The following is a 14107-nucleotide window of genomic DNA, read 5'->3' as shown; positions in this document are numbered from 1 at the left end:
ACAAAAGCAAATATTTATATGGACAGCACGGCCTCGAGAAATTGTGACCTTGAAAACTGGCTTGCTGAACAAGTAATTGCAATCGAACAATAGTGTATTTACACCAAGATTTACTGCGCAAGTGGGTTAAGTTGATTTTAAAAAACCAATAAGGAATAAGTTAACAAAAGAGTGTTTTACAAAAAAGCCTGAACAAATTATGTGAATCAATTAATTCAAATGATCGAATAAGAAATAATTTTACTAAAGTGAGTATGGTATTCGCCCACATAAGTATATGAAACAAAATATATGAAAACTATATGCAATTACTTGGTGACAGTGTGACAACATTATTTGTATGACGCATTGCCACACTTTAACATCTAATAATTGTATCGCTAGTTCACACCCGGGACGTGAGCATAGATAAATAACCGGGGACTTTTTTAGTTTAAACATAAGGATGTGAATTTTTTAAATTTTTCAAAAGTAACAGGGGGATTTCATCGCTAGTTCACATTCCGGAACATGATATATTATTGATAAATAAACGGGGGATTTGTCATTTCACACCTTTCGGGACGTATTTGTTAAAAATGCCAAAAGCATTCAATCCATGTTCATGAACTAGATATATCTATATATCTTTGAATAGCATTATTAAGTAACGAAGCAATTTGTTTAATATTTACGCTCTAATATTTGCATCTAAATTTTAAGGAGTTATCTTTACCTTTTTTTTGACACCTGGCTCCTTTGTTTTCTGAAAATTGTTAACTTGCAGTAACCGCTTCTTCATTAATGACAATAACGAACAATACACAAAAATATCACAGACATAACAGAGATATTTAACCACTGGGTTTTAGTCTAGCTCCAAAAAGTTCAGTATATTTTATGAAATAAAAGTTCGCTTTGGTCCAAACTTTAAGTTAAAACCCAGAGCAAGACAATACAGCTATCTGATATATTATATATGAATTCTTTACCGGGGATTTTGTTGAATGCTGCCGTTGTTTACACCCGGGACGTCAGTAAACAAGTTATAAATTTAAATCCTAGGGGACTTGAATTTTAAATTTTATTTGGGGTTTCGGCGGTTCACATTTAAAGATCAATAAGTTTTTAATTATGACGCTTCACGCCGGCAGATTGAGTACATGTAAAATAAAGGCGGGAGGATTTCTTATTAAAGACATTTCTTCTATACTCGGGACTTACAATGAACTTTCTTTATTTGAAAAATCAGTTATTTTGAGATGAATTCCCATAAGAAATTGGTATAGTCCTGAGTATAGAAAAAAATACTTGGAAAAACAAAATTGGTCGAAGTTCACACCCGGGACCTGAGTATTTTAAGTAACTGGGGATCGTGTTGTAACAGAGTTCACAACTTTTACGTGAGTATAGAGAAATAACCGGCTATGGTATGTGTTTCGGGACAAGTAATTCACACCCGGGACGTGCGTATAGTGAAATAACCGAGGGATTGTGTAGCTAGTTTACACCCGGGACGTGAGTATAAAAAATATAGATAAATTACTCACTTAATTCAAATAATCGAATAAGAAATAAGTTTACAAACCGGGACGTTTTCATTATAGTATATGAAATAACCGGGGGATATGTAATTACTTGGTGACAGTTCTAACCGGGATTTGTCTGACGATAGTGAAATAACCTGGGAATTGTATCGCTAGTTTACACCCGGGACTTGAGTATAGTGAATGCAATTTATTATTTATTTATATACCAGGTAGTTTATTTATTTCTCTATTTATCCCACTATTTGATTACTGTAGATTCCTTATTTTTTTCGAAAGTACTTATTATTTGGAATGGGCTCTTCAACGGTAAATCGCGAGAAAAACAATTCGCGAATGGACGGTTCATCAAAAGATTTTACATAGATTTCAGCATCAGAAAAGTTAAGGGTAGTAATTTTATTTCGCGTGTGGTGCTTCTCGCGAAGTTACGCGATAATTTATTCCACGCGTATATCTAGGAATTTACATTGTAACCCCATGAGTACAGGTTGTAATGCATGTTATGACTTTAAAGCCTAAAGCTTACGTAGGATGCTTTATTTATAAAGGGAATTTATAAATTAGTACTAGGCCATGATGAGATCAAAAAATTGTTTTGAAATTCCAAATATATAAAAGGATATAGGAAAAATCTTCATATGAAGGATAAACATAATTATCTCGATCAACATGCTCAATATAACTATAGGTGTGCATACATGCCTATCAATGTTGATTCAAGCTTGCTAAAAATTTGCCAATAAAGAATCTAGAGGGCAAATTAATGAGTTTGTTTTTCAAAAAGAAGAAAATATACAATCCAACACAGAGTGGGTTCAATTTTTTATCAGGATAGAATTCTGAATTAAAACTCTTTTATTTTTGGGGACAAACCTCTTTCTTTACATTTATGAATACAGTCAGTATACATTTTATGGCCTTTACATTTAATACAGAAGAGGAAATAAAAAATGAATTACAAACTTAGGCCGAATAAAATACTGGCCTTGTGATACTGAGTTGATTATTAAACAATGTATGTCTTTTTCATTATATTTAAATTATTTTAGCATAGAGATATTGCTGTATTTATATATTTGTAATATAGTAATAATGCTTTTTGTTCTTTGAAAATGTCCATATATTGCAAATACTTACATTAAGAGTAAAATATGCTTACAGCAAAGTCCCAGGAAAACCAAATTTCAGTTGTTATAAAAGCATTAAGTTAATGTGTTAAGTTATCAATGCATTTGAAGACCATTGGGAATAAAAATCACTATGCTGCAAGTGTCAACGGTTACCATGTTTTACACTCTTTAGTTGAATGAAGGATATGGAGATAACGAACAAAATTCAATATCAGAGTCCATAAAACAATACAAAACATGAACAGAGCAAACAAGGGCCTCTAAAACATAGACGTGGGATCAGGTGCCATGGAAGAGTATATATATATATTATAATGTATGAGTTTAGCAATATCCTTTCAAGAGAAGATTATGCTCCAATGGCATTTACATTTTGTTTCCATGTAAACAATTGTAAAACAAGTCACAAAATTTGATCAGCAAAATAAAAACAAAATCTTGTCTAATCAATCAATTTTTAAAAAAAAAGCATGGAAGCATAATCTAAAATTTCTTCCTACACTGTTTATTTGCTTTTGGATTCAACTGTTTTTTTATTTTTATTGCGTGACAACTACTAGTTGCTTAAAGAGGAAATCCCTTTTAGAGCAAGAGTTTTACCATATCCTTATCCCTTTTACAGCACGAGTTTTACCATGCCCTGACAGAAGATGATGTTCCAGATGAAGCAGAGAACATGAAGCCAAAAGATTTGACAGTGGAACTCTTTAGGTTGGCTAAGGGGCATATAGTGTATTGGGGCACAAATAAACAAACATAATTACATATTTTCTCAAAGACAAAGTCTAAGATTCTGAAATGACTGACATGATGTAAAGGTTGAAAATATTCATCAAATAAATGTATTAGGAATTCAGAATGTTTCTTTTTTCGATTTTTCTTGATAACCTCTGGAGGTAGACAAATGACAATTAAGTCTCCACATGAAAGACATGCACACATCTAGAAATAAAATATTCATGTCTTTGAAGTAGGTTTTCCTGTTACCCCCATCCCCAAGTTTTACTTTTTTTCTTTATTAAAAATGTTTTCTTCTTGTTTGAATGGAATATCATTTACTTCAAGAACTTTATAAGACAGGGGCGTCTGAAAAAGACGTTGAAATAAAAAAAAAAGCCACTTGCTCCATCATATAAATTTACACTTTGTTTTATCAAAGTATACAACATTTTGTTTCCATAGGTTGTCTGATGCCTCGGGAAATTTGACGTTTAAAGTAGAGAAGAGTGGGTCAGTATCCACGTCTGATTTGGACAGTAAGGTGAGTCTATGTAGAGAAGAGTGGGTCAGTATCCACGTCTGATTTGGACAGCAAGGTGAGTCTATGTAGAGAAGAGTGGGTCAGTATCCACGTCTGATTTGGACAGTAAGGTGAGTCTATGTAGAGAAGAGTGGGTCAGTATCTACGTCTGATTTGGACAGTAAGGTGAGTCTATGTAGAGAAGAGTGGGTCAGTATCCACGTCTGATTTGGACAGCAAGGTGAGTCTATGTAGAGAAGAGTGGGTCAGTATCCACGTCTGATTTGGACAGCAAGGTGAGTGAGCGCTGAAGACTGCTGTTTAAAATATTTTCTACTGGGAATTTGACATCAAACATCGAGAATTTCAGACCTGTCTTAGGTCAGACTTGCTTAAAACTCACCATAGTTTGGATGAGTGTAACAATGATATAAATATATTTCTGTTGACTTATTTAACATTAGGATGTGTTTATTGTCAACACCAAGAAAGCTGTCTAAATTCAGATGAGTGTAACAATGATATAAATATATTTCTGTTGACTTATTTAACATTAGGATGTGTTTATTGTCGACACCAAGAAAGATGTATTCGTCTGGATCGGATTGGAAACCTCTGTTGCTGAAAGAAAGAATGCAATAACTTATGCCCATGTAAGCAGAACTGTATTATCAGTAGATATGAATGATACATCTGGATTTACACCGGAACACACAAACTTTTATTAATTAATTTTACAGTGTATTTTTATCAAATTTGTACGTTTTTCCTTAAAGCAAAACTAGATCTAACATGCTGTTATGTTTATGGTCATAACCTTGAAAGTTCATTCATCAGATCATGAGGATTAATAAAGATACACCATGTCTGAATTTTCAGAAATATCTACAGAAAACAGACCATCCACTTCTGAGCGTCACATGCTTGTCTGAGGGAAAACATGACAGACAGATCAGGATGGCTCTCAGCGCCTAGTTACCCAAGGACAAAGGCCAAGGCTTATCTAATCCATTGATTAATATTTGACACCGAGAGATGACAGTTTCTGATTTGAAAGAAACTTTTAATATGTTGTTTTGATATCAGATATAATCGTAGTTCAAATGTTTTGATGTAGGTTTTAGCAATACATAGTTTTCTATCCAATGAGATGGATTTCTTATCCAAAGATATAGCTATAATTGAGATTTAGCAATATGTATAGTATTATTATGTATGGATTTATGTTCGGGGGAAAATTACTACCGATTGTTGGAAAATGTCATCTTTGTTTCTCTTTATCACTTATCTTTTTTTCACTTTATATGCTTAATTTATATATTTTTTATTTATACATGTACATACAATTATCAATGTTACTTATATAAAGGGTAGATTATATGGGTTTTGGGGTTTATGATTATTTTTGCAATTCTTTTTCATTCCTTTCTTTTTTTCTAGTTTTATAGTGCTTTTTTCTTGTGCAATAATGCAGCATATCGCAGATCATCCTTATATAGAAATAATAAAAGTTATAACATTCAATGCATTTATATTTATTGATGCAGTGCACATGTTGCGAATAGGACATTGATATACAAAGAGAGAGCTCTGCTAAGAACTTTCATGTGACAGTGTAGGGAGAACTGTAGAAATATGTTTTAATATGTTTTTATCAGTGTGACTTTCCCATTATGAAAATAATGTGCAATTTACGACGCAAAATTTTCTGCACATAATTGGTGATATTTTCCATTTTCTAGCATTGGTCAATCAACTTATTCACTCCATAATCCTAGATTAAAGAAAAACGAGCTGCATTTTTGAGAATTTAATTTTGCTGGTAAAATGTGTTATTATGATTAATTTTATGTTATTTAAACCATTATGACCAAAAAGCCTAAAATAAAGTTTAAATTTTTCAGAAGTAATATTTCTATTCAACCGAATATACAGTATAATATAAAAAATCATTATTGCACAGGATGACAATAATTAGGGATCCGCAAGGATTTGCGGGTGCCCTATAGTAATCACTCTGTCCGTCCGTCTGTCTGTCTGTCCGTCCGTCTGTCACTCTTCCGTCCACAAATTTTCTGTTTTTTTCTAATAACCTGTTTATAGTTGCCCAATCAAGTTCAAATTTGGTATGGTAGTTCAGTAGGCAGAAATACATATTTTGATGCTAAGTTTGGTTCTCTATGTCTTCTGGTTTGGAGCTGGGGTGGTGGGGTAGATTTCTAAACTATGCATAAGAATGAATGGGCAACTTTTTTTATGGTTGTCCAATCAATTACAAATTTGATATGGTAGTTCAGTAGGCAGAAATACATATTTTAATGCTAAATTTGGTTCTCCATGTCCCATGGTTTGGAGTTGGGGTGGTGGGGTAGATTCCTTAACTTTATATAAGAATGCATTGGCAAAGAGAGATAACTGCTGAAGATGTAGGCAGTGTAAAGGAGTCCCTTGGGATTAATTAGCTTTCCTCCTGAAGAAAATCCAGAGCATTATCTTTATCTGTCACATTGAGATTAATTACCACCTCTGTCTGCAAATGAAGTTTGTTTTGAAGTTAAGTCAATTTGGAATGCTATGAACACTCTGAAATGTGGATTTTAATATAAAAATTTTTATTATTTATTTTTGTTTGATAGTTAATATGATTCCATTGAATTCTAAAAACATGAAATAGATTAAAGAAGATTTTTTGATTTACTTTTTTCACTTTTTTTTAAAATATATTAATTCCAGTATATTATTAATTTTTAATGTAGTTGTATAAAAAACCCATTCTATCATTAATACTGAAAAGTTCTTATTGTAAATTTACAAGAAAATGATGAGAGAGGTACAATTAATCCCTTGGGATTGATTATCTAGCCTGCTGCAGAAAATTTAGTAGGCTTTTCTTTATCTGTCACTTTAAGATTAATGCAAACCTTTGTCTGCAACTGCTGTTTGTTTGAAGTTAAGGTCAAGCCTTCATGATATTTGCATTCATTGAAGGCTTTGCGGGTGCCTTATAGTAATCACTCTGTCCAACCGTCTGTCTGTCTAGCTGTCTGTCACTCTTCCGTCCACAAATTTTCTGTTTTTTCTAATAACCTTTCTTAAAGTTGCCCAATCAAGTTCAAATTTGGTTTGGTAGTTCAGTAGTCAGAAATACATATTTTGATGCTAAGTTTGGTTCTCTATGTCTTCTGGTTTGGAGCCGGGGTGGTGGGGTAGATTTCTGAACTATGCATAAGAATGAATGGGCAACTTTTTTTATGGTTGTCCAATCAATTACAAATTTGATATGGTAGTTCAGTAGGCAGAAATACATATTTTAATGCTAAATTTGGTTCTCCATGTCCCATGGTTTGGAGTTGGGGTGGTGGGGTAGATTCCTTAACTTTATAAAAGAATGCATTGGCAAAGCGAGATAACTGCTGAAGATGTAGGCAGTGTAAAGGAGTCCCTTGGGATTAATTAGCTTTCCTCCTGAAGAAAATCCAGAGCATTATCTTTATCTGTCACATTGAGATTAATTACCACCTCTGTCTGCAAATGAAGTTTGTTTTGAAGTTAAGTCAATTTGGAACGCTATGAACACTCTGAAATGTGGATTTTAATATGAATTTTTATTATTTATTTTTGTTTGATAGTTATGATTCCATTGAATTCTAAAAACATGAAATAGATTAAAGAAGATTTTTTGATTTACTTTTTTCACTTTTTTTTTAAAATATATTAATTCCAGTATATTATTAATTTTTAATGTAGTTGTATAAAAAAAACCCATTCTATTATTAATACTGAAAAGTTCTTATTGTAAATTTACAAGAAAATGATGAGAGAGGTACAATTAATCCCTTGGGATTGATTATCTAGCCTGCTGCAGAAAATTTAGTAGGCTTTTCTTTATCTGTCACTTTAAGATTAATGTAAACCTTTGTCTGCAACTGCTGTTTGTTTGAAGTTAAGGTCAAGCCTTCATGATATTTGCATTCATTGAAGGCTTTGCGGGTGCCTTATAGTAATCACTCTGTCCAACCGTCTGTCTGTCTAGATGTCTGTCACTCTTCCGTCCACAAATTTTCTGTTTTTTCTAATAACCTTTCTTATAGTTGCCCAATCAAGTTCAAATTTGGTTTGGTAGTTCAGTAGTCAGAAATACATATTTTGATGCTAAGTTTGGTTCTCTATGTCTTCTGGTTTGGAGCTGGGGTGGTGGGGTAGATTTCTGAACTATGCATAAGAATGAATGGGCAACTTTTTTTATGGTTGTCCAATCAATTACAAATTTGATATGGTAGTTCAGTAGGCAGAAATACATATTTTAATGCTAAGTTTGGTTCTCCATGTCCCATGGTTTAGAGGGGTAGATTTCTTAACTTTATATAAGAATGCATTGGTAAAGAGAGATAACTGCTGAAGATGTTGGCAGTGTAAACTGAATGCTGCTAGGAGTCCCTTGGGATTAATTAGCTTTCCTCCTGAAGAAAATCCAGAGCATTATCTTTATCTGTCACATTGAGATTAATTACCACCTCTGTCTGCAAATGAAGTTTGTTTTGAAGTTAAGTCAATTTGGAATGCTATGAACACTCTGAAATGTGAATTTTAATATGAATTTTTATTATTTATTTTTGTTTGATAGTTATGATTCCATTGAATTCTAACAACATGAAATAGATTAAAGAAGATTTTTTGATTTACTTTTTCCACTTTTAAAAAAAATATATATACGAGGGTTGTCCCAGGAAAACGCGAACATTTTTAATATCTTTTGTTTTACTAGGACTATAAAGTTAAAAATTGGGATGCATCATGATCAGCATTTTTTGAATAATGCCTAAAAATTTCAAAGAAATATCTTTATAAATAAAATTCTCCTCGTATGTAAAGGAATCTATCGAATTAGCTGTCGGTGCAACACTGACGACGTCAAAACGTATCTCGTAGTGTTTACGAATTTTTTACGAAAAGTGCGCCTCAAAAAATATTCATTTTTAGCACACATTCGGCAATGTGTTTCATTTTTTTTAGTTACCAAGTTATGCATCTCAAATACTAGTGCTACTAAAAGATTGGGGGTGGTGGTGGTAATTCTCTCAACATAAATTTTATAATCCAGATCATAAACCCACCTGATCGAATTATTCAACAGCGGTCTTCACGTAGGCCTATGACGTCCCACTCTTGGCTTTTCAGTTAGTCTTTACTATGTGCACATGTCTATTCTCTTCTATCAGGAAACCAGTCAAGTCAACCTAAACTTGGCCTCTTCTACTAGATAATAACCTGTTCCCTATATTTTGTTTGTGTTTGTCATTGTTTAAATTTTTTCTACATGCAGGAGACATATTCCGCTCAACATGGTGTTGCTTGATAATTTGGTGCTCCGCATCACAGCTTAACGTCACCATTTTTGATAATGTCTAATTCAAAGCGCTTTGCTATATATCGTCATATATTTGTCATTAATGATGCCATATAAATAAAATTTTAAATATAAGTACACCAAATCATAGAGTATTTATGATTGTAAAAATTTTGATATTATATTGCCATATAGCCTGATAACAACGAAAACTTCAATCACAATGCTATTTGTAAAAGTCAAAAAATTATCGTGCGCCGACCATCGATATTTAACATCATTTAAATGCCGTTTTTATATGCATATGACATCACATGCCTATAATATTTTGTCAGAACATCTAAAAGATGATTTCCCAACACCATGCCAAAAATTATTGGTTTTGGATGAATAGTATTCAAAATATTCAAAAAGTTCGCGTTTTTCTGGGACAACCCTCGTAAATTCAAGTATATTATTAATTTTTAATGTAGTTGTATAAAAACCCCATTCTATCATTAATACTGAAAAGTTCTTATTGTAAATTTACAAGAAAATGATGAGAGAGGTACAATTAATCCCTTGGGATTAATTATCTAGCCTGCTGCAGAAAATTTCGTAGGCTTTCTTTATCTGTCACTTTAAGATTAATGTAAACCTTTGTCTGCAACTGCTTTTTGTTTGAAGTTAAGGTCAAGCCTTCATAATATTTGCATTCATTGAAGGCTTTGCGGATGCCCTATAGTAATCACTCTGTACATCAGTCTGTCTAGCTGTGTGTCCGTCTGTCCCTCTTCCGTCCACAAATTTTCTGTTTTTTTCTTATAATTTTTTTATAGTTGCCCAATCAAGTTCGATTTGGTATTGTAGTTCAGTAGGCAGAAATACATATTTTGATGCTAAGTTTGGTTCTCTGTGTCTTCTGGTTTGGAGCTGGGATGGTGGGGTAGATTCTTTAACTTTGCATAAGAATGAACGGGCAACTTTTTTTTATGGTTGTCCAATCAATAACAAATTTGGTATGGTAGTTCAGTTTGCAAAAATACATATTTTAATGCTAAGTTTGGTTCTCTATGTCCCATGGTTAAGAGCTGGGGTGGTTGGGTAGATTCCTTAACTTTATAAAAGAATGCATAGGCAAAGAGAGATAACTGCTGAAGATGTTCCCATTGTAAACTGAAAGCTGCTAGGAGTCCCTTGGGATTAACTAGCTTTCCTCCTGAAGAAAATCCAGAGCATTCTCTTTATCTGTCACATTGAGATTGATTACCACCTCTGTCTGCAAATGAAGTTTGTTTTGAAGTTAAGTCAATTTGGAATGCTATGTTACTTCGCGAAATGTAATAACAACGCAAAATGTAATAAACCTGGATTATAACATTTTGCGTTGAAATCAACGCAGAATGTAATAGGTATAACGCAAAATGTAACAACACACTTTTGAGGATTATTACATTTTGCGTTATTACATTTTGCGTCGAGATCAACGCAAAATGTAATAATGCATAATGTGATAACAGTTTTTGGATTATTACATTGTGCGTTGTTACATTTCGCGTCGAGTTTCAGCAAAAAGCAGGAATGCAAAATGTAATAACGCAATTTCTTTCGTCAGGCAGATTGAGTACAATTTTCAATAGTGTAGTGGCCGATGAAAAGGAAATAAAACAAAAGGAAAAATAGATATACACAATTTCTTGCAATTAATAAATTTTATAATTTATCAAATTATTGAATTAGCTACAAATGTTCAAAATCAGTTTAATAAATGTATTTAAATTTTAGGTGTTGCAAATTAAAATCGTGCGTCTGTGGGCGGGGTTGTTGGGGGTATTGGAAAGTGTGCTTTTGCTTTCCTTTATAGACAAATGCAATGAATTTAAAAAAAAATATTCATTTGTACTGGCAGGTGAAAATGCATAGCGAGAAGATGTTTATTGACAAAAATGATACCATACTGTCAGACAAGCAAAAACAAAATTCTACCTCTCTCTTTCTTTCGATCCTATAATAAAATGGATTGTTTCTGCATGACCACAATAATGTAATAAGAAACATACGAAGTAAACATTCCACCCTATCCCTGCCCCTCCTCGCTCGAAACACATATACACTTCCAATTTGTTTACCAATGTATACATGCCGAATATGCGTATCAAGAACTTTTAATGAACCTATGGTCAATCATCGGTTAACTATGTGTTTTTGGTTTGAATTTTAATAAGACTATCAAAAATATGCGAATCAAAACTCTATATACATGTAATAAAGTACAGTGCATTCAATATAACTAAATCAGAGTCAGAAAAACGATACATTTAGATGTATTTATATCCGTAAAAGCCCTATACATGTAGTTGGTCTCATTGTTTTAGTTCTAAATATTTTAACAGCGTGTTTCCCATGTTGGTTACATGTATTTATGTGGATTAATTTTATGATCTTATTTGTTAAACGCAGTCAAAAAAAATTTGTTTTGTTTTATTACATATTGTTTATTACATTTTGCGTTGTCTACAGTGCAAAAATATAATAACGTAAAATGTAACAACGAAAAATGACGTTATTACATTTTGCGTTAATCTCGACGCAAAATGTAATAACGCAAAATGTAATTATATTAAAATCGTGTTATTACATTTTGCGTTATTACATTAATTTTGTGTTGATCTCGACGCAAAATGAAATAACGCAAAATGTAATAATCCAGGCTTATTACATTTCGCGTTGTAACACCGCACACTTATCACAGTATAATATAAACAGGGAAGTCTGCACACTTACATACACTTACACAGTTTTGTTGAGTTTTATCTCTAAATACGATCTCAATTAATTGGCAGTAAAAACTTTATATAACCTAAGTACCATATAAAATACTAAGTGATTATTTATTTTCAAACTAATTAAAACACTAATCAAGCTTCCAGTTAACCAGTCTTTAGTAACCTAACTAAAGTAACATACAATGATTTTAGTTGACAACTTTAATTCAAATTCAACACTAATTAAGTATTTATTTTCGATGCATACAATAAGTAATTAATAACGACAAGGGCGATAACTTTCGCTAAATGAAAATATATGGAAAACAGCTTTCCGCTTCAATACCTTGTTAAACATTTAAAACATCCTGTTTTAATTCTATACTATTATATGAATGTTAAATATAAACGCGCGACGACTTCAAACTGTCATATCAAATAACCGACCGCCTCCTTACTTTCGTTATTTTCAAATTTTGCTTTGTCAATCTCTATAAAAAAATAATATAACAAAAGTAGCCCTTTCATTCCGTCAATCCATAGATATATCGACTTCACAGAAATCTTATTTACCGAGCACGATAACTCTGTAACCGCCAGGAAGGGAGAAAATGCATGTATGGGTGGTCTGGGAATCGAACCTGGGACCCCTGCATCCCCACTGAGAGGCCGATATCCACGACCAAAACCGAAAGGGCTATTAATCTTCTTCTTCTTCACTAATTTTAATGGGGGTTTAATTTTCGTTGTTTTTGTGGTGTGTACTCAAATTGAGTGTCAATACAACAGCTACTGAGTATATATTTGTACAGTGTATATGGATGAAATATTGCTGACTCAGCTTAAGGGGCAATATCCCCCTGATAAGAGAGATAACTTTCTTCAGACATTTGTCATGAAATTCAGTGAATTGTCATGTCAAAGTTTTGCAAATTTCATTCCTGAAGACAATTTCATAGTCAACTCAATCGAACCTAATTTATGCTACGAATGTTGATTTTTAGTTTCTATTGCTTGTATATTGATAAATTATTTATAATAGTTTACTTAAAACATTTATATTCAGTTCCTTTAAACAGTGTAAATTGAGAAATCTCTATCTCTTTAAGTATATTTATTTTAATTGTACAGAAATTTCAGGTGCAGTATTGTTTATAAACATTTAATTAATATTTTGTTTCATTTAAAAATATTTTCAAGGGCGATAATGGAACGATAACTCCAGTTTATGGATGCGTGTTTTTTTTACAAGCACAAAAAACAATTTGTTATTCTGATTTAAAAAGCAGCGCTTCAGTATGTTTTCTAATGGGAGACATAATTTCGGGTGAAATCTACATTTATAAATCCTTAAATAGCGCCATTCAATCGTCTACCAAATTGAATTAGTCGTATAAAATATGCAGTAAACAAAAACTTCTTGATATCTAGCACTGCAAGTGATAGCCATGGAAGTGACGATTTTAAATACATGTATGTAGAATGTTGAGGCGTCCCGGAACGAAAGAGACAACAAATCCCTCTAGATTTTCCAAGCAAATGTCGTGCCTATCAGTACTTTCAGTACATTTTTAAATGTAGATTTCACTCGCAACTCTAGTCCGAAACATAAGTACACAAAATACACCATATCGAAACCAAGTGCCCTAACTGATTGAAAAAATAGTATAGACAGATAGTATAGTGTATTTAAAATCTTTATTACATCAATTTTTAGCACTAGTTTATGTTTTATTCAACACAGCTTCGGAAAATAGCATAATACTCAGTATACATCATTACTGAAATAAAGAGCCTATGGACATAAGATATGTACTAGCAATGGCATATTAAAAAGGACCACCTTCATATAAAATAACCACAGCATGATATTATAGAGCACCATTTCCATATAAAATAACCACAGCATAATATAATAGAGCACCATCTTCATATAAAATAAGCACAGCATAATATAATAGAGCACCACCTTCATATAAAATAAGCACAGCATAATATAATAGAGCACCATCTTCATATAAAATAACCACAGCATAATATAATAGAGCACCATCTTCATATAAAATAAGCACAGCATCCCTGATAGCATAGCTATGTTGGGCCAACGTTGGTAAATG

The 14107-nt window shown here is 32.5% G+C and overlaps 1 protein-coding gene across 1 annotated transcript; it reads left to right on the top strand.

The window, feature by feature from the left end:
* The first annotated feature begins 958 nt into the window (after positions 1-958).
* On the top strand, positions 959-5385 carry LOC134268681 (gelsolin-like protein 2). Its single transcript, XM_062750924.1, has 5 exons — positions 959-1012; positions 3282-3370; positions 3842-3920; positions 4457-4552; positions 4779-5385. Exons 1-5 carry the CDS (start codon positions 959-961, stop codon positions 4872-4874), a joined length of 414 nt encoding a protein of 137 aa, XP_062606908.1. The 3' UTR covers positions 4875-5385.
* The last annotated feature ends 8722 nt before the right edge of the window (positions 5386-14107 follow it).

Source organism: Saccostrea cucullata, unplaced genomic scaffold (genome assembly GCF_032062105.1).
Source record: "Saccostrea cucullata isolate Sc308-1 unplaced genomic scaffold, CSIRO_AGI_Scuc_v1 ctg7252, whole genome shotgun sequence".
Classification (NCBI taxonomy): domain Eukaryota; kingdom Metazoa; phylum Mollusca; class Bivalvia; order Ostreida; family Ostreidae; genus Saccostrea; species Saccostrea cuccullata.
This window is presented reverse-complemented; position numbering and strand designations above follow the sequence as displayed.